General features: G+C 40.4%; 1 protein-coding gene across 5 annotated transcripts in view; it reads left to right on the top strand.

The window, feature by feature from the left end:
• TPD52 (tumor protein D52) overlaps nucleotides 1-21,818 on the top strand; it is a 111,166-nt gene that overhangs the window by 21,713 nt on the left and 67,635 nt on the right. Inside the window, exon 1 of one of the 5 annotated variants that reach the window (XM_045050171.1) lies at nucleotides 19,245-19,380. The exons of the other annotated variants lie outside the window; for them this stretch is intronic. Coding sequence (XP_044906106.1) covers nucleotides 19,315-19,380 — 66 coding nt within the window. The 5' untranslated portion in view covers nucleotides 19,245-19,314. Of the gene's footprint in view, nucleotides 1-19,244; nucleotides 19,381-21,818 lie in introns of those variants that run through there. 5 annotated transcript variants of the gene reach the window in all.

Below are 21,818 nucleotides of genomic sequence, written 5' to 3'. Positions count from 1 at the left end.
GAGCCTGCTGTGCTACCACACAGTGATAACTTCATTCTGTTTATTTAAAAAAATTTTTTTTAATTTAATTTTTCTTTAATTTTTAATTTTTCTCTATTTTTATATTAAAATTTATTTTATTTACTTTGTTTTATTTATTGTTTAATGTTTATTTTTGAGAGAGAACAGGCACGGGGGAGGGACAGAGAGAGGGAACGGGATCTGAAGCAGGCTTTGTGCTGACAGCATAGAGCCCAGCGCGGGGCTCAAACCCACGAACCGTGATATCATGACCTGAGGTGAAGTCAGACACCTGACTGAGCCACCCAGGTGCCCAGATTTCCTTCTTTTTAACTGCTGCATAGTGTCCCAGAGGATAATAAATATGCCTTAATTTAACTTCTGTTAATGGGTGTTTTGATTCTTTAGAGTATTTTTTTAAACTATCATAAATAAATGCCGCACCGAACATCTTTGTTTATTCCTCCTTTATGCAAAGCATGTTTGCCTAGGGTAACATGGAGAAGTGAAATTGCTGAGTATATTTTATTTTATTTTTGTTCTAATTGGTAATGTCACCCTGACTCTTTATAATACTCACTGCATTAACACCTAGTTCTGGGTAATTTGTTTTATTATCTTTCTAAGCTGGGGCTAAACCAGAGTTGCTAGGAAAATTATAAAAATGTGCTGATAGGAAGTTCAGCCTGAAAGGGGCTTTGGGCTGCTGGCCAGTCTTTTTTAATTTTTTGTAGACTTCCTAAAACTGATAGTCAACTATTTTTTCCGTTCTCAGTACACTTGATGGATAAGAATTGCCTTCAGTAACCATGGCTCACTTACAGAAAATTTCTAGTGGGTATAGGTCCAAATGTATCTTTTTTATGTGAAGTCATTGTTAGACTTCTCCAATCTGGATGTTCTCCCTTCATGTTAGACTATGTATTGATAGCCAGATGTAGCATTTCTTGTGTCCTCCACCTTCGAAACCAGTTATGCCTCTTTTTCTGTTCTGCCCTTGGCGGTGACATGTGTTAGGTGAGTCTGGCACGTACTAGGTGGGGCTGCAGTCCTAGGTAAGTTGTGGCTGGGTCAGTGGGAGTTACAGCTCAGCGCTACCACTGCTAATATATTTGACTTCGTGGATGGGTGACATTAGGGGTGGGGAGCTGGGTTGCTAATTCCTTGTTTTGCCAAGTCATTAAAATCAACCAACATAAAGCCACCATCTTTCATAAGTGTGGGATTTCTTTTTAAATGTTTATTTACCCATTTTGAGAGAGAGAGAGAGAGAGAGAGAGAGAGAGAGAGAGAGAGAAAGCAGGGGAGGGGCAGAGAGGGAGGGAGAGAGAATCCCTAGCAGAGCCTGATGCAGGGCTCAATCTCACAAATTGTGAGGTCATGACCTGACCCTAAATCAAGAGTTGGACACCCAACCCACTGAGCCATCCAGGTGCCCCATAAGTGTGAGGTTTTTAACACCCCGCTATGCCTTCCCAAATCAGGAAGAACATTATCTCAGGGTAAAGGACATTACTTTTAAGTTCAGTTTCAAGAAAACATTTTTTTTTTCCTCCTCTGCCTCAGGCAAGTGAAAATGTTGATTTAGTCTGGAGTTGTCCTAGTATGTAGAGGAACCTGCCATTCTTTGAGTAAAAAAATGTGTTTCTGTATTGGGTTTTCCTAGTTTGTCATGCTGGTAATGTGCTCTCAGTAGTGATCACTGGACATGGGGGTGGTCCTGTAATGTGCAGTTTTCCGGAAGGAGAAAAATTCTTAGGATTCTTACAGTCACCCGTTCCCACTCTTGGAGCACTCACAAAAAATGCTATGTGCCAGGCATTGAGCTAGGTTCTAGATAAAAAGAAGAGGAAGGGGTTCTTGCATTTCAGCGGCTCCCTGATAGTCCTGCTGCTTCTATAGCGTGCAGACTGCTTTCCCACAAAAATGTGCTCAGACTTTTAAGGTGACAGCTGCATGTGTGCTCCAAGGTCCCTTGCCATCAAAATCTGACGTTGGTCACTCTGCCTACAAGCTGTGCTTAGACAAAGCTGCTATCATATCTTGGAGCTTCTTGGGAACATCTCCTTTTAAAGCCAAGGAACCCTTTCTGTGGTAAGGATACCTGAACGTCTCTTACCTACTTTTGTGCTTTTCTTCTTTGGGATGTGAAAACACCCGATCAATGATGACAAAATATGCGTGGATTTTAACAGCAGGGCTCCCCAGGTGTAGAGTGATCCTTCTCCTCTAAGAGTACCTCAGCAGAGCCTGAGACACTTGTGCATTTTGAACCTCATGTGGTGTGTGGAAACAAATTAAGAAATAACCCACAGAGTAACCCATTACAGTGTTAATTCTTTCCAGACATCTAAGATTTAAGGGGCTTACTAGGTTTTAAATAGATACAGTGCTTTATTAGTCTTTTGTTTTGTTTTGTTTTGTTTTTCCTGTTACAACTTAATTGGGTGAGGTGTTGAAGGGATTGGGATGACCTAAAAAAATGGAAAACCCTTGGGTTTGGTTGAAATGGGCACTGAACGCCATGATAAAGGCAGTCCAACAACCTCCAGGGTTTATTTCAGTGAATCTGAGAGAAAAGGTATTTTAAAGAAAGAGGGGTGGGCTCTGAGCGGTGTGTGCATCCCATGAACTTCCCCCCAGGGAGACCCCTGTCCTGAAAATTCATAAATATTTAATATAAGAGGAGGCATCTGATGCTTTTTCTAGTGCGAAAGGGCTTGCTGCAGTTACTATGGAGAAGCTGGTGCTGGTCTCAGCTGTGTGACAGAGACACTGCAGGCCCTTCAGGAAGAGGGGTGGGAGCAGGTCATTTAACCTCAGCTTGAAGAGCCGTGTTGGTTCTGATGCGTATTGATCAGTTTCTTTGTGGTCTCCTATATTGTAAAATGCCTACCGTTTTTACCTGTTCAGAATTTTTTTTAAAGTACTGTATTATTTTAGCTGGAATTTGGTGCCCTATTGCAGAATCCTAGCCTTGTATGTTGGTAAAATTAAGATGTCGTGCATTTACTAATTATTTGTAATGTTATCATGGTATTCTTCATAGTAGAAAGAAGGACAAAATATTACAGGAAACATTTGCCTGACAAGGGTCACTTTCATTTGATGAAGCGTCATGACCTGGTTGGTTCTGACTGTTCCTTGAAATTTTTTCTTTAAAGCTGCTGACAGAATTTGCCATATATAACTGAAATTTTGGAATGTTTTCCATGAATTTCACATTACAAATTAGTCTACAAAATAAACTGTGACTTCTGTGATGGTTCAAAAATTTAATCTGGGGGTGCCCGGGTGGCTCAGTTGATTAAACATCAGTCAGACTCTTGATTTTGGCTCGGGTCATGATCTCACGGTGCGTGAATTCAAGCCTCGCGTGGGACTCTGCAGTGACAGGAGCCTGCTTGGGATTCTCTCTCTCTGCCCCTACCCCACTCTTTCTCACTCTCTCAAAATCAGTAAAAACTTAGAAACATTAAAACTTTAATCTGCATATTTCACAAATGTTATGAGAGCATAAATAACATTTTTGGAAAAGCGTTTTCTGCTTTGGTGCCTAATATGGTGGAATGTACTAGAATCTTAATAAACATTTAATACATGTGCTTCATGTTGAAAATTGGACTATCCCAATTCTTAGTAGGTTTTCTTAATTCTTACATATTCTTAGACCCCAGAGTATAGGTTTTTGTGATACCTGTAAGTTCTAGAAATGAAAATTTTTTTTTAAGTTTATTTATTAATTTGAGAGAGCAAGAGAGTGAGTGTGAGAGAAAGTGCATAGGAGTGTCCAAGAAGTGGATGCTTTTCTTTTTTGGTCTTACGGTTCCTGAATGTGGAATCAAGATGCAAACCTGGATCAGTCTGATTGCTAGGTTCATGCTCTGTGACCCCTACCATCAGCTGCTGGAAGCCATTGCACCTGACTTTGGAGGGTGTTATTCTACTGATTCCTCAACCACCTGCTGCACTTACTTCCTCTGTGAATGTGTGAACACAATGTTTCTACGCATTATGTCTCCTTCCCCACTCTCTTCTGCTGGGGTTACCAGGGAAATGTAGAGGTAGGGAAAGGAAGGAAGAATTGAGTTCAGCCCAGGACCAGTCTCTGTCTATTTCTCTTTTTCCAGTTCTCCCCATTTTCCAAATGTGGTCCCTGACTACAGCGGGCCTCTCCCCACTTAATCAGGTCTTTATTACTCAGGATCAGCCTAACCCTAACTAATGTCTGTCAATAGCATCACTTCCTAGTTTTTTCTGTATGCAGGTGTGGGATGGCTGAGGATCCTTAACTTGAATAGGCCAGACTGCTGAAGAGACGATCGAGACCTGATCTGTGCTTTGGAGAGCTAATGGCTTGTGTGGGATGCAGGTCTGTGAACTTTCACTGCTACGTAAGACAGACTCATCTCACTGTGAAAGTGACTCACACAATTAGAATTAAGGGAAAAGAGTAGGTAATCCTGTTGAAGGGAGAATCTAAAGCATTTTCATAAAAGATAAACTCCACCGAATCTCAGCCTTGGGAATTTTGATAGGTGAGCCCAGGAAAGAAAATTCCAGATAAAAGTGGTATAGAGATTGCCTTACGTATGGTAACAAATTCATGTGAATTTTTTTGTTGCCTCATATGTTATCCTAAAACATGGCAACTTGAAAAAACCAAACATTGGGCCACCTGGGTGGCTCATTTGGTTGAGTGTCTGACTCTGGATTTTGGCTCAGGTCATGATCTCACGGTTCGTGGGCTTGAGTCCTGCATTGGGCTCTGTGCTGACAGGGCAGAGCCTGCTTGGGATTCTCTCTCTCCCTCTCTCTCTGCCCCCCCCACGCATGTGTGCACATGCATATTCTCTCTCTCTCAATAAATAAATAAACATTAAAAAAAAAACCCAAACATTTATTACCTTACACAGTTTCTGAAGATCAGAAGTCTGAGACTTGCTAGCTACATAGTTCTGGCTCGGGGTGTCTCATGAGTTTGCAGTAAAGCTGTTGGCTGGAGAGTTAGGTACCTCAAAGCTTGACTTGGGTAGTCTTTGGTAGGAGGTATCCATTTCTTACTCCGTGGACCTTTTCATAAGGCTACCAGTGACCTGGTTTTCCTCAGAGTAAATGATCCTACAGAGAGAGAACCCAAGAGCTGTATTTTATTGGTCCTACAGACTGTCCCTGGTACACTACCAGCAATCATTGAAGCCATCTTGGAGGCCATCTTGTAGATCACCATAGAGATGATCTGGTGTGTAATGTGTTCCAGCCTCCGTACCTGAAACTGAGGCAATGAGGAATGATACCTGGGAGGTGAAGTTGATGTCGATATGGCGTAAGTTGCATGAGATTAATGTGATGTAGAATTAACCTTCAAACAGCTTATTCTATAGGGGAGTTATATTTTGTACATAAGTATGATTCCAGGTGGAAAGCAAAATGCATACAGAGGTATGAATTACAAACACAAGAGTTCAGAGGTTACCTCTAGCAGGGGAGCAGAGTCAGATTTGGAGGGGACATGGTGTTTGTGTTTAAAGGTAATGGTCTGAGTGTTGCTCACATTGAAATGAGGTGGTGTGGACTTATAATACTGTGGACTGCTGTTAACTTCTTTCTCAATTGGTTTATTCTTCCTACCAGGATGACAGAACCTATAATGAATACTGTATTTTAAGGTTAAATTTGAAGTAACTTCACTAGTTGGTTTGATAGTGTTGACCCAAATTTTCTATTATTGAGCAAGAATTGATGATGGTAGAAATGTTTAATTTCTTAGAGTATAGTGTACTAACCATTTTATTTATGTCGTATAAAATTTGTTACCATATGTGACCAGTGCATATAAATATATAGTAACTGTGGGGAATTGTATTTGTGGGTGTGTGTGTGTGTGTGTGTGTGTGTGTGTGTGTGTGTGTGTGTATCTGACTGAGCATCAGTGTTATGTGTCCTGCACTGTGGTTGTTTTCTGTAGCCATAGGGAAGACGTCACCATTGTTACCCACAATAGATTACTTTTCAGAATTCGTTAATCTCTTTAAGGCCGTTAAAGGCTTAGTGACTAATGAGCAAACCCAGTAAATACTGCCTTATGTCTGAAAAAAGAGTTAATGTTCCTGGAAAAAGCGAGCTGTTTTTTCTGGTTAACCAGGTGGAGCCGGGTGTTCCCAATGGTTCAGGCTATAATAAGCCCTTGGTGAGTAAGAAACGATGTTATTCTGGAGACAACTGTTAAGTAATTAGACTTTTACCTCGTTTTAATTAAAAATTTCTAACTTTAACCTATCTTCCCAACCATTGAGCAAGGCACAGGCACTTCTTGTCAGTCAGGGTCTATTACTGACTTTGAGGGTGGCCTCGAGAGAACCTAGGACTTGGGCTTTAGAGAGGGTTCACGGTCTCCACACTAAACAAAGGACATTTACATAGGCCATTGAACCAATGTCTGTATGTCACAGCTGGACCAGTGCTAACAAAATCTCCAGGGCCTTGGCATATAACAAAGGGCTGTTTTGTTGTGTGGAGAGCATAAATAGCTTCTTTTCTTTTTTCTTTTTTTTTCCTAGGCAGATATGAAATTGGAATTGCTTAATGGTAACACACAGCCTGCTCATTGAACCGTTTGTGCTCTTCTCCCGTGATAGAATAGTGGAGAAAGCGTGGGTCCAGGAAAAAGACAGAGGGTCAAAGAGCTGGGCTGGGGGACCTGCCTAGGTGACTGTGTGGGTCAGGCATGTGCCCCTGAACTTCAGGCTCCGGCCTGTAAGTGCTCTGTAGGCCTATCTGGAGGTTTGGGAGAATAGAAAAAAAAGCCACTGTATTTGAGTACGTTTAAAAGCCATGAGGCGCTATCCAAATACAAACCACTCTTTACTGTTGCTTGTTATTTTAATAGTTGTGCTGAATTTTTTTCTCCAAGGGAAAACTTTACCTCTGTCCTTTAAACTGCATAGGTCCAACAGTGGGTAATTATTAACTATATTAATCTTGATCACATACTGTACAGTCTTTGGACATCATGAGCACTTTATAATTTTAAATGTTCTAAGAGTTGGCAAGTCTGGAACTCTGACAAATTGTTTTATTTTTTTCACAAAAACACTACTCTAGACGCTAGTGGGTATTCTTACAGGAGTAATGAGAAGTTCTAAAATTAGATTGTAATGACGGTTTCACAATTGTGAATATGCGAAAAATGTTAAAAAGCATGGTTTTTATCGTGTGTGAATTAGGTGTCAGTAAAGCTATCTTAGTTAAAAAAGCAAAACCCTGTCCTCAATGTTATCTACGAAAATCCCGTCATTTCCCCCCACCCCACCCCCACCCCCCAGGGTCCAGGACATACGGTGCATTTGTTCCGCACTTACTTACAGGTGACTGAATGAACGATGTAGTTGAAAGCATCCAAGTAGCACAGTGAGATGAGAGTAGAAATAAGGGCTTCAGTGGTGGGGGTGAAACCAGGGGGTGAGCCCTGCAGGGAGGGGTTGGTTGCTAGTTGGGGGGATTTGTGTCAAGATCTGGCAGTGCTAGCAGTTTGTGAGGCGTGGCTCTGGAGGGAAGAAGAAGACGCCCCACAAACAAGTGAGGATCTGGGTGGGAAGAGCCACAAATAATCTTGGGTGCGGCCTAGATATGTCGTCCGCGAGAAGTTGGGAATGCTGGTATTTTGTGGTCCACGTTCTGGTTACCTTGGCCTTCTAAATCAGGAAACCCTGTGATGACAGTGGGCTTAAGGTCAGAGGGTGGCTGCATTTTGGGAAAGTTGGGGAGAGGGGGGTTCAGGGAGCCGCAAATTCTTAATTGTCAGAGTGTCTGTGACCTTGAGTAGCAAGGTAGAATGCCCGATCAGGTAATTGGACTAACAAAAGCCAAGAAATGAGGTGAGGCAAGAAGGCAGAATCCAGGCCTGGGTCTGGGCAGCTAACAGAGATCTGGTTACAGACTTTGGGAGTGTGGTATTCAGAGACCTTTTGGGCTCATTTTTAGTTTTTTTCACTTGTGTTCTTTTTATTTTTAATGAATTTTGTGGGGGAGTATATTTTCAGTTTTCTAGATGCATCTAGTCTTATCTTTGTACAGAATGTATTGAATGCCTTGTCAGATGTATAATCGCACAACATAAACCACTCTATTTTGTTCTAGCACTTGCAGAAGCTGACTACCAAATCTTGAAAAACCACATTTTGCTCCTCAGAGGGCATTCAAATTCTCTTCCTGTTGGGTTTTATGCAGTAAGATTTCAGACTAAGGTTTCTGTCACTTTTGGTATTGTATTGTCCAAGACAGTCACCTTTTTATAGTCTTCTGAGAAATATTTAAATTCTGAAGGAGTGGGCTAGCCCCTTCCTCAAAAGACAGCGTTAAATAGCAGTGTAATTAACTACGGTGAGAGTCCTGCTTCTGAGGACTCCTAACCAACTTATTTTTGTATTTATGAAAAATAATACATACTCAAGGCAAAAAGAATTCAGACAGTACAAAGGGGTACACAGCTAAAATCACATCTCTTCCCCCTTGACTCATTTCCCAAAGACATTTGTTGTAATCAAGCTCCTTGGATGTCCTTTAAGAAATGTCCATGTAGGTAATGTGCATAACCATTTAAAAATCCAAATGGGAACATGTCATACACGCACCTAATATGTATCTTCCTGGATGTTTTCCCTCATCTAACACAAATGGATGCATCTTTTTTTTTTTTTAAACAGCTTTATTGCGGTATAATTTGCAATAAATAATTGCCATATAATGTACCTTGAAATTCACTTGTTTAAAGTGTACGATTGAATTTTTAGTAAACTTACAGAGTTGTGAAACCATCACCACAATCCAGTTTTAGAACATTTCCATTAGCCTCTTTGCAGACACACTTTGCATTCCCACCCCCGGGGCCACCACTAATCTACTTTCCGTCTCTGTAGATTGATTTTACTCTTTTTAACTGCAACCAGTGGTCCATTTTGTGGAAGTATAAAAAAACGTGTTGAAGGTCTCCATCCAAGCAAATGGGGATTTTTTTGCTGATGTTTTATTTTGTTGCCTTCTTACTTCCTTTTGAAAGATTTGACAAGGTTGAAAATTTGCCTTTGAGCCAGACTTGGTACAAATGAGAAGGGAATTTTAGTGAAGGTTGTTTATAGATTTTCCAGTGACTAGCTGTTGGACTGGAAGAATTTTAGGGCCTGGGTAATTATCTACATGTGAATAGAAACCACCCAAGGTCATCCTCAATTAGGTGGAAGCCCAAGCCAGTAATGTGTGTTTTATGGATGTGAGGGAGTGGAATTAAGTATTTACGCAAAGTTGAGGGGACTTTTTATTATTTTTGTTTGTTTTTGTTTTTACTTAACCTCTAACTAGGAGGATTTCAGGAGTTGCCAAGTGTTCAGGAGTATGTCTTAGGATATATTTTCAAACTATATGGTGGCACCCATTATTGGGTCGTGGATGCTAACCATCTGCTGTTTAAAGAAACAAAGTAGAACAGAACAATACTAAAATGCTGTGCTTACGGGGTGCCTGGGTGGCTCAGTCGGTTAAGCATCCGACTTCGGCTCAGGTCATGATCTCATGGTTCGTGAGTTTGAGCCCCGCGTTGGGCTCTGTGCTGACAGCTCAGAGCCTGGAACCTGCTTCAGAATCTGTCTCCCTCTCTCTCTACCCCTCCCCTGCTTATCTCTGTCTCTCAATAATAAATAAACGTTAAAATTTTTTTTTAAATGCTGTGCTTACTGTAATGGTGATCATTGTTTTCTGAAAATTCAGTTTTTTTAAAGTTTATTTATCCAGAGAGAGAGAGAGAGAACTAGTGGTGGAGGGGCAGAGAGAGAGGGACAGAGGATTCGAAGCATGCTCTGTGCTGAGAACAGAGAGCCGGATGTGACGCTCAAACTCACAAACCGGGAGATCATGACCTGAGCCAAAGTTGGAGGCTTAACCGACTGAGCCACCCAGGTGCCCCTGAAAATTCAGTTTTAATTGTGAAGTGTGTGTGTGTGTGTGTGTGTGTGTGTGTGTGTGTGTGTGTGTGATGTAAACATTAGAAATGTTGAAAAGTCAGTGCCCTAGGAGTTAGGTTCTCAGTCAGGGGAACAAATAGGTTATATTCAGGCTTTCTCTTCATCTGAGCTGTACTAGAACTCTTCCTGGGGGCAGGTAGGATGAGAAGACTAAAGGAGAGCAGTTCATTGAGATAAACATTTGTTGGATATTGGCTGGGAAGGTGAACCACCTGTCTGGGAGAGTGGGAGGTGGAAATGAGAAAGTTCAGGAAAACTTCCTGTGTGACTACTTTTTCTCTGTCAGAATATTGAGTTATTTCCAAAGTTCTGATGAGGAGCCTTTGGATACATTTTAGTCAGTTTATCAACTATTCTATTCTGGCTTTATTTTTAGAACAACGCATATATTTACACTGGGGAGAACTTTAGAATGATTAAATTTGTTGGATCTTGTGTTTGGAAGTAACTTGAAGTTACATACATCCCTGCTGTAATATCTCTGATCGTTCTTCTCCCTACGCTTGTCTACATCCGCAGAAGGGGATTTCATTGACTCTGCAGGCATCCCAGTTCTTCTCCAGCTTCTTCATGTTGAGAACCTTCAGGTTTCCTGTGTCTCTGGTTTCTGGACTGGGCAGCTGTATGCTGCCTAACATGTTTCCTCAGAACTTAGGCTAAAAATAACAAATGTTTAGCATGTCAAAAATAAGTCAGGGGCACCTGGGTCGCTCAGTTGTTAAGAATATGATGTTGGCTCAGGTCACGATCTCACAGTTTGTGAGTTCGAGTCCCCCATCAGGTGAGCTAGCGCCCCTCTTTGGATGAGCATGAGACCCACTTTGGGTGAGCTCAAGCTCTGGTTTGGGTGAGCCCTGTTTCTGTCTCTCTCTCTCTCTCTCTCTCTCTCTCTCTCTCTCTGTCCCTTGTGGAACAGAGAGGGAGGAAAACCATAAGAGACTCTTAATTATAGAGAACAAACTGAGGGCTGCTGGAGGGGAGGTCAGTAGGGGGATGGGCTAAATCTGTGATGGGCATTAAGGAGGGCACTTGTTGGGATGAGCACTGGGTGTTATATGTAAGTGCTGAATCACTGAATTCTACTCCTGAAACCAATACTACACTATGTATTAACTAACTTGAATTTAAATAAAATCTTGGAAGGAAAAAAAAAAGAATAAATCAGGAGTCTTGGAGCAGCTTATCTGGGTGGCCTGACCTGGGTCTCTTATGAGATGCGTGAGATGCAGTCAAGTTGAGGATTGGGACTGTAGTCATTTGAAGGCTGATTGGACCAAAGGATCCACTTCCAAGATGGCTGACTCAAATGCTTGTTGGAAGGAGGCCTAGGTTCCTGGCTATGTGAACCCCAGCATGGATCTGAGTGTCTTCGTGACAACTCTCTGTGGGATCAAGAGAGACAGAGAGGCGGAAGCCTTTAATGGGTTGTGGTAAGGGCCAAGGGAGAGAATACATGTACGTCACATAACACAGTGCCTGGCACATAGTAAGTATACAGTTAGCAGCCACTATTACTATTCCTGAAATAAATGTGACCATGGATGAGGGTCCATATGTGTCTACCGTGTCATCAACTGCATGGAGTACTGTGTATAGGGAAAGAGTTTTTATTTGTGACTTTTTGTATTTGGATGACTTCCCCAATCTAAATTCCAACCGTAGCTTCTAGACCCGTGTCTTTATCTTCTTCTTATGCTGACACAAGGCAACAGAAACTTAAGTCCTCAAAAAAGAAAAGTAATCCTGTTGTCCTTCTTTGCTGTGTTTTAGCTGTCCTTCTCCTCATTGGCTGCATTCCCCCAGATGCACCAACAATATGGGTTCATTTCCTTTTATAAACATCACTGATATCGTCAAGTTCTTGGACTCCAGGTGGGAACATTGAGACAGTTTCTACAGGTAATTCATTTACAGTTGAGGAGGTGAAGGGACTAGGGCTAGGTGTGTTATGAGGGATGGAAGGAAGAAATGAGCCCAGTGGAGACTGAAGGAAGGATTCTGTTGAATTGGTAGATGGTACAAAGAAATAAAAAGTATGGAAGTTTTAAGCCTGGAGACTGGAGAAAGTGGCGGTACTATTAATAAGAAGTGAGGAGGAACACAGATGAATAGAGGAAAGAATATATGGTTTTGGAGGGAAGAAGTAAAACTCGGCTTCCATTTTGAATTTGAGGGAAGTTGGTGTCCACAAGGCAGTTATCCATGGATTGCCCGTGGCTAGCCAGAGTGCTCCTCGCAGCCATCCCCGGAACCTCCTGGGGTCAGACCAAGGATGTAAAGTCTTTGTTGGCCAGAGTGTGCCGTACCCTAAGATAACATCTGGAGTGATTCAGGAAGAGGGACCTATAGTTTATGGGAGAAAAGTGAAGGAGACAAACATTTAGCATCAGGGACTGGTGCTTTTAAATGTCTTATTTATTTCTAGTAGCACCTATATAAGGGAAGTGTGTGGTCCTCTCAGTTTTACAAATAGAGAAAAAAAGGATCAGAGATATCAGGTGATCTGTCCAAAGTCACGTGGCCAGTAGGTGCTACAGCTAAGATTTGAACATTCTTTTATGAATGAATGAATCTTCTTTTTTCCATGAGCATCAAAGGGCATATGGCCAGTTGAATTGCTAGAATCTGAAAACCATGAAGTAACTCAAAAGCGGCAGGGGACCCCTGGGCACTAGTGACTCAGGGTAACTAATTGCCAAGTTATGTTTTTTTGCCCCTTCTTTTCTTCCAGCCCGTCGTGTGTTCCATTGCTAGGGGACTTCCTCACGTGGCACTGTATCTCCTTATCGGCACTGTTCCCTATGTTCTTGAAGCAGGAGACCTGTGTTTGTTTCTCTGAATCAGTAGGGAGTGGCGGAGAACAGCAAAAGAATATCTACTTTCAAATCCTATCCATAAAACCTTTCAGTCTTCATTAACTCCTCTTCCCTCTTGGTACCGCTCCCATCCTCAACATGGTATATTGTCAATCCCAGAAGCACTGGGATTGGCCATCGTATTAGGTCAGTGTGGAGGTAGGTTTTCAGATCACTTGCCCCTAGAAACCTGAATCTTCACAATAGTAGTGGTCAGCATTGATTATTTCAGGAACCAATTATGGAACATGTACCATGCACCTCGTGACTTGCAGACATAGATTTGATCCTCACAACCATATGAGATAGATTTTTAAAAAAAAAAATTTTTTTTTAACGTTTATTTATTTTTGAGACAGAGAGAGACACAGCATGAACGGGGGAGGGGCAGAGAGAGAGGGAGACACAGAATCGGAAGCAGGCTCCAGGCTCTGAGCCATCAGCCCAGAGCCCGACGCGGGGCTCAAACTCACGGACCGCGAGACCGCGACCTGAGCTGAAGTCGGACGCTCAACCGACTGAGCCACCCAGGCGCCCCCCATATGAGATAGATTTTTATTCCACTTTTATTCATGATGAACTTGAGGTTCAGAGAGTTTAAGTTGTAGAATTTAACACATCTAGTAAGTGGTAGAGCTGGGTTAACATTCCTGGTGTTTCTGACCCTACGGCTGTGTTCTTTTTTTTTTTTTTTTTAATTTTTTTTTCAACGTTTATTTATTTTTGGGACAGAGAGAGACAGAGCATGAACGGGGGAGGGGCAGAGAGAGAGGGAGACACAGAATCGGAAACAGGCTCCAGGCTCTGAGCCATCAGCCCAGAGCCTGACGTGGGGCTCGAACTCCCGGACCGCGAGATCGTGACCTGGCTGAAGTCGGACGCTTAACCGACTGCGCCACCCAGGCGCCCCACTACGGCTGTGTTCTTAACCAGGATACTGAATTGCCTGTTCAAACAAAAGCTCTTCCTAGACAGAAGCTTTTCCCATCCACCTCTGTGCTTGTACCATTTGGTATAGGTGGTTGCCACACGGAGCGGCCGTAAGGATGTGTGGCTGTGACTGGCCACGGAGTACCTTGTCGTTTTGGGCTAAATCTTTCCATAGTTTTCCCTGAAGGATACCTGGTCTCAGGAAAGACTGGCCGTGGCCAAATCTGAGCACTGTTGTATCGGGCTGGAAAAAAAAAAATGAACAGTTTAACAGTGGCCCAGGGACTCTTGCTACAAAAGCTATTTGTTGATAGTACCAGCTATTAACTCTGGAAAATTCAGCTGGAGTCTGGCCCAGGAGTAGTAGGAATGGAGGATTTAGGAGACAGTCTTTTGTTGACAAAAGAAGAGGATTCTACCTGGATATTAGATAATATCAGATGAGCACTTAAAAGGGAGTCTGTCTTTCTTAGTGTACAAGTTAGTATTTTAGGGTGTATATTGTGCTAGGGGTTCTGCTGTGATATATGTATACTGTGAGTAACAAAGCAGATTTATCAGAATAATAATTTATTTTCACTTTATTTTATTCTTTTTGAATTTATTTATTTATTTTGAGAGAGTGAGAACACAAATGGGGGAGGAACAGAGAGAAGGAGAGAGAGAGAGAGAGAGAGAGAGAGAGAGAGAGAGAGAGAGAGAGAGAATCCCAAGCAGGGTCCGCCCTCTCAGTGCAGAGCCTGATGTGATGCTCGAACTCACTGACCGTGAGATCATGACCTAAGGTGAAATCCGGAGTAGGATGCTTGACAGACTGAGCCACCCAGGGGCCCCTATCTAAGTAATAATTTAGTAATACCAAAGAGAAACATAACAGTCAAGTAGAATGGACTCATTGGGTTGGTCAGTCAACTGTTTCCTTTCTGGTAGGAGAGCCATTTTGGTTGGATATCTCAGTGAGTCTGCTGAGTCCTACTCATTGTTTCAACACTAAGCTTTCTTCATGGCCTTCCTCTCCATTCTGTTTACACTTTCTCTGTAGGTGATCTTTCCCAGGACTGTGGCTTTAAATACCATTCAGTCACTGACTCTTGAAAATACCACTTTTTTTTTCTCAGCACCTTTAACAATTTCTAGAAGATACTCTGTATGTGAGGGGGAAGGAAAAGAACAGTAAGTACTTGGGAAAACTCTGGGGGAACTTTTGGGAAAAGTAATTTTTTCTTTCATCCCCCCCCCTCTGTTTCTTTCTCTCTTTCTTTGAAAGTTAGCTCTTAAAAACTTTTTCTTTCTTTCTTTCTTTCTTTCTTTCTTTCTTTCTTTCTTTGTAGACTGTAGGCCCAGTGTGAGTCTTGAACTCATGACCCTGAGATCAAGAGTCACATATTCTACTGACTGAGCAAGGCACCCTGGTCTCTTTCTTTAAAAAAAAAAAATACATACATATATATATATATGTATATGTATATATATATATATATACATATACATATACATATATATATGTATGTATGTATACACACACACATATAATTTTAGCTCTTAGGTTGAAATTTTGAATGTGAAAACAGTTTAGACATGTTAAAATGATTCTTTTTTTGGTTAACAGAACCACAGAATCAGATATTTGTTTCCTATCCTTTAATTGATGTGGTAGTGAATTGAAGACTCTTGTTGGGAAGAAAATATTCCCAGTGGATTGGATTAAGATCCCAACTCTATGTTGAGGCAGGCAAGATTCAGCTAGCCTCAATTAGGCATCTCTGAATAGTCCATATGGTTGCTCTGCATTTTAATGTTTAACTCATACCACAGAATATTACTTCAAGCTATAAATTTGCGAATTTTTTCTAGTCTCTTGCTTGTGATTTCTAGACTTCATATTGTCCACCTCAAGCCAACAAGGGTAACTAAAAATCCTTGCTGTAGGAAAGAAGAGTGCTCTGGAAGGAACAGCATGTACAATGTCCTGAAGGTTAGTAACTCTTTGGAAAACTGCTCATCAACCAAGATAATTCTCATGTGAAAAGTGATGGGATTGATACGCAGAAGCCAGAGGGAACTAGGGGGCTGAGGGTCTTCTGTGCCACAGTAAGGAGTAAATGAAAGCCTTTGTAATGCAATGACATGATTTGGCTTTTGTTTGCAACTAAGCATTGCAAACTGAGTTAGAAATTTTTAAAAGTGGTTTCATGAGCCTGTAATACAGACTTTCTGTGCTTTTCTTTGTGTCAGTTCTTTTCTCATGGTGTCTTTGCCAAACTTGTACAGCCCCATATTCAGTCCTGCCTCTTCTTCCTCTTAGCGGATGCTCTTGCCTCCTCACCCAGATTTGAGCCAGTCAGGTGTGAGCTCCTCAGCTATTTGCCTTTAAAGCTGAATCATTTTCCCTCTTCAGAATATGTGTGAGCCCACCATCCTCTTATCAAAGGTAAACATTTAGAAATTGGGGTTCGAGAGCTATGGGGGAATTGCTGCCATTTCCCACCCAAGGTGAAATCAGCAGTGTAAACAATAGAACGTAAATTGTGGTTCCTTAGGGAAAAATAAAGCAACACCATCAAAAACATGAACATTGAATACAAGAGCAAAGAAAAGCTATGAGCGCTTAGATATATCTTAGCCAAAAAATTCCAATGTTGACATTTCTGTTTGGTTGGCATTCTGTTGATAGTGCACAGAATTTGTTCGTGTCAGTTTCTTAACAGATTTTGTAATGCTTGTATGTGAATTTCATATAAATTTAGTGGATATATAACTTTTAATATAATTTTAATATAATTTAAATTTTAACATATATGCTTTAATGAAACATTTGTTTAATATTTCGTGTCTGGTTTGATTCTTAAAATAATTGCAATTATTTAAAAATTGTTCTCTTTAATTTTAAAGTTCATGTTCTGAGGCAAGCAGGTATGAGTAGTAGGATCAAGAAGTTTTCATTAGTAATAAACTCATGTATATTTAAGGTAAATAGGAGACGAGCATGAGGAAGTGTCAAGCAGGGATCTTACTTATACATGCGAATTATCAAAAATAAGTGAGGGAACATATCAACCAAAATTTACTTGCTAGTTAAACAGGGCATTCAAACAAACCTCAAAGGCTTAAAGTTTTATAAAAGATCCTATAATATATAGTTTTTATACTTGGAATATGACATTACAAAGGATGAAGTCATTCCGGTAGTATTTTGTCCTCCCTTCCTCCCAAAAAATCCAGATGGAAAAATGATCTGGAGAAATTTAGAAAACATGAAAGGGTGAAAAAGTGAATGTCTTAAAAATTACTGCAAATTTTGAGAGAAAATGTAAAACATTCAATAAGTTATTATTTATTCATTTAAGGTAGAAGAAATGGAATGCACTTTTAGTTCACAAGTATTTATTGAAAATGGAATTTAGCATTTTGAGGCATGATATGTCTTTCTGCTGTGCATAAAGGTAAATATTAGGATATTAAAGACAAAAGTCAGAATAAAAGCTAAACGTAAAAAAATTCAGTTTATAAATCTTAAGCTAATATGTTCAAAATGAACAAATTTCAGAGGAAATAATAAAGGCTGAAATGTAGAGCATTATAAATGAGATAATTGTTTCTTTGGTTGATACAGTGATATAAGGCAGTCTATAGTACTGTGGCAATTAAATATAAATATAAGCTGGCAATTTGTTTCAGATAAACTTTGACATTTTTAACAGCTCTCTGATTTTCACAAACTCTTATTTAATGAATGTAAAATAACAGAAACAAAAGTCAAACAACACAAAGAAGTAGAAAGTGAAAAGCAAAAGCATCCTTATTTACTTCCCTGATCTTTAGGCCCATTTCTCAGAGAGAACAGCTGTTTATGGTTTAATATTCATCTTTATGTTTTTATATGGTGTATCAGTGTGTGTATATGTGTGTGTGCATGTGCGTGTGTGTGTGCGTGTGTGTGTGTGTATTTATTTAGAAGTCACAAATGGGACCTGTATTTGTCAGGTTACAAGTTACAACATAACTCCTGTAACAACCTTGCAATTTTAGTGGCTTCACATAATAAAAGTTTAATTCTCACTCTCATAATGGTTCAATGTGTGGTGTCTTTGGTTGGGTGGTACTCTTTGGCAGCTTTGTATTAAGTTGGAAACTTGGGAAGCCAGGCTCCTTTCATTTGGTCTCTTTACTCACAGTGGTGGGGATGTGAAAGGGCATCAGAGATCACAAGGCAGGTTTTCCTGGGCCAGGCCTGAAAGTGTCAGGCATTACTTTTGCACACATTCTATTGGCCAGCCTTAGTCACATGCCCCGCATTACTTCAGAGAAGGCTGGGAAATGTAGTCTAGCTATGTGCCCTGGAGGAAGAAGAAATATGATTTGGTAAATAAATAGAAGTATCTGCCATAGAACTTTGCTTTTTCTATTTTAACAACGTTAACATGTTTTCATATTAATATTTATAACAATCTCACTTTAAAACTGGATTTAGACTGTTCCATTGTATAGCAGTATCATAGCAGACACAACTTTCCTCCCTCCTTTTATTATTATCAACAGTGCTATAAAGGAATACCCTTGCATATGGTGTAACTCTAGTGGGAGGATAAACTCCTAGATGTAGAATTGTTGCATTATAAGGTCTATGTATTTAACATTTTTATAGATATCATCAAATGCCAGCAAAAAGTTTAACTAGGTTTAAATCTTCAGTAGCAAATTAGAGTGCCTGTTGTCTGACATCCTAATATGATCACATTTTCCTCTTAGAATTTTTCTTTTTCTTGGCTTTTTTTATATGAAGAAAATGAGCCCTTTGGCTGTCACATAGTCCAAATACCTGTCCAATTTGTTATTGGACTTTTGGTTTTGTTTATGATAGTTGTTTCCAAATAGAAGTTTTAAATCTTCATGAAGCAGTATTTGTCCATCTTTTCTTTTGTGGCTAATGAGTTTTCTGTCATTTTTGAAAGTCCTTTCCACTCCAAGATTAATTTTTTTAAATGAGAAAAAAAATCCACCCATAATTTCTTTTGTAAATGGAAGAAATGCACAATCAAATATTTCTTCCATCTGTAATATTTGAGGAATTATGGAGGTGGGGATCAAGCTTTATGAAAGATTTTTTCCTTAGGGCTAGCACATAGTCCCCAGCAATAATTATTGAATCAGCTGTCATTTCTTTGCTTCTTCAGTTAGCTATCTTGATGGAAACCAGTAACTTATCTTTAATTACTGATGACATTCCTTTAATGAATTTATTTGTAGTAGATTGAAGTTGATTTGAATGAAATGTGTATTCAGGCCTAGCATGGTTCCATTTTTATTACAGAGAATTTTAGTTCCACAATTCGAGAAAAGAACCAGGAGCCCTGTATCCATACTGCCATGCATATCTTCTGAATTTATAAGTAATTAGATTTTGTGAATAAGTGACATTCTGTCAATTTTTTTGTCAATTTCATTTCACAGTTCACGCATTTATGAAATGATTGTCAGATTATCAAAGTATGTGTAAATGAAGTGAATGTGCAATGAGCAGGAGAAATATAATGTATCGAAAATATCCAAGCCAGCACGTTGGAATTGAGAACAAGCAGGTATTGAAATGTTTTAAGTTGTATGAAAAAAGACTCTTTAAATTCATAGTTAACTGCTGAACCAGGTTAGTTGATAATGTTTTCATTTTTTTTTAAGTTTTATTTATTTATTTTGAGAGAGAGAATGTGAGTGTTGAGGGGGCAGGCAGACAGAGGGAGAGAGAGAATCCCAAGCAGGCTCTGCACTGTCAGATCAGCAGGAGTCATTCCAATAGATCAAATGCTCGATCTCTTGAGCTGTGCCGAGCTCAGGAGTTGGATGCTTACCCAACTGAGCCCCCCAGGGGTTCCTGATAATCGTTTCTAATTGTGAATTTCTTTTATTTAAGATTTCTTTTAATGTGCTGACTGAAATGAAAATGTTCTAAAGAATTAGAAGCAAAATTATAAACCTTTATGTTCAAAAGCAGAAGCATTATTTTATTGTTTCAGCCTGAGAGGAATAATGACTATTTAAAATCCATTTAGGGTAAACTGAGCATGTTTGCAAAAAAACAAGAAAATCCCCCCAAAACTCAAAGGTTTCAAAAATAAAAACAAAGAAAAAACCCCTTTCCCTTTAGAAGAAAAGAGTAAAACCTGAAATAGTAATAGATGGCAGCATTTTAGATAGCACATTTTCCCTATCTCAAAATAGAATAAAATTTAGTCTCAAGCTTGGATACTAGTTTGTACTTAGGTTTTCAGAAATTAATTAGTGCAAAATGGAACCAACATCAGAATTACTTCAATGAAACAAAACACGAATGTTAAATGAAGCAAACGTCAAACACATAGGAGAATTTTAGACTCTGTAAGTAGGAGTGTGGGCATTTGATTTTATGAGAACTGTGCAGAGCTGAGCTTGTCCGTGATGGTGTTGCCATATTGATGCTGGCTCTGTTTACTTAGTGTGGCCTTCACGGTACTCCTTATTTCCCAGAGTGAATGTGCCACTTGGCGTGACTGTTTATGAAAGCCAGCCTGGAGTGTTCCTTTCCTTCTGACATACTCATGTGACTAGAGATAGTGGTTCTGGGATAGGATTTGATAACGAAACTGGTAGAGCCTAGGCCAGGAGTGGTTTTATGTGGAACTTTGCGGGATTACTTCAGAGACTGGTGATGTTTAAAATCTTATCTTTTTTTTTTTCAATATTTATTTTTCAGAGAGAGAGAGAGAGAGAGAGAGAGAGAGAGAGAGGGCGCGCGCAAGTGGGGGAGGGGCAGAGAGAGACAGAGGCACAGAATCTGAGGCAGGCTCCAGGCTCTGAGCTGTAGCACAGAGCCTGATCTGGGGCTCGAACTCACAAGCTGTGAGATCATGACCTGAGCCGAAGTCAGATGCTTAACCGACTGAGCCACCCAGGCGCCCCACAGCTTATCTTTAAAAGTTTTGTACTTAGGTTGCTGATTGTCATATTTCATATTTAAATTTCAATCATTCAGCAGTCTTTAGGACCCGAAACTAAAATTGGGTGTGATATTCATGGTATTGGAATGATGCAATGGAAACAAACACTTACAAAAATACGGTATTTTATTGATTCTAAAATCAGGGTAGCTACCATAGTAGCATCTGAGAGTAGATGAAATGCAGTAATTTTGTTAAAACCCAAAATTTCTTAAAACTTCTGGCTGCTTATTAATCACCACTTAGAAAAAGAAACACCAATATCATGTCTCCCAACTGCACTGGATTTGTGTCTTCATCTTTCCTTGGGGCTCTGTACTCTTCCAGATTCTTGTTCTACTTCAGACTCCCTCTTTCTTGAGTCTTTGTTCTCCCATTCTTCATAAACTGTTATCTCTGAGTCCAGTGGTTCTTAACACAGTTGCCCATTAGAATCACCAGGGGAGCTTTTATTATTTCATTTTTTATTAATTTTTTTTATTAGAGTGAGCATGTGACAGGAAAGAGGGGCAGGGGGAGAGAGAATCTTACTCAGGCTCCACACTCAGTGTGGAGCCCCATTTGGGGCTTGATCCCACAACCCTGGGATCATGACCTGAGCCGAAATCAAGAGTCGGATGCTCAACTGACTCAGGCACGCCACCAGGCAAGCTTTTTAAAAATGACTGATGTGTGGCCCGGGTTGAGAAGCATTGCCTTAGCCTATGAAACATGACTGTACCCCTCCTTTGCCCATAGATCCCTCCCTAGTATTGTCTAATACATTGCTTCCCCATCTCCCCGATTCTCCAAAGAGGGGGCAGCTCTCCCAGTCCTCACCTTCTCACCTTCCGGTCATGTTCAGCCCGTGTAATGAGGCTTTCTTCTTTCACCACTCCGCTGAGGTGCCTGCTGACATCACTAGGCACCACCTGCTTACTGCTGATTTCTCTTCCCTGTTTTACTGGGTATTTCTGTTGCATCCGGCACCGTTGCCCATTCCTTGTTGTGAAACTCTGTTTCCTATTCTTTCCAGGTTTTGAACTTTCCCTGTGTTCCCCCTCATA

This window comes from Felis catus, chromosome F2, assembly GCF_018350175.1.
Source record: "Felis catus isolate Fca126 chromosome F2, F.catus_Fca126_mat1.0, whole genome shotgun sequence".
NCBI lineage: Eukaryota > Metazoa > Chordata > Mammalia > Carnivora > Felidae > Felis > Felis catus.
The sequence above is the reverse complement of the archived record's forward strand: the minus strand, read 5'-3'. Positions and strand labels throughout refer to the sequence as shown.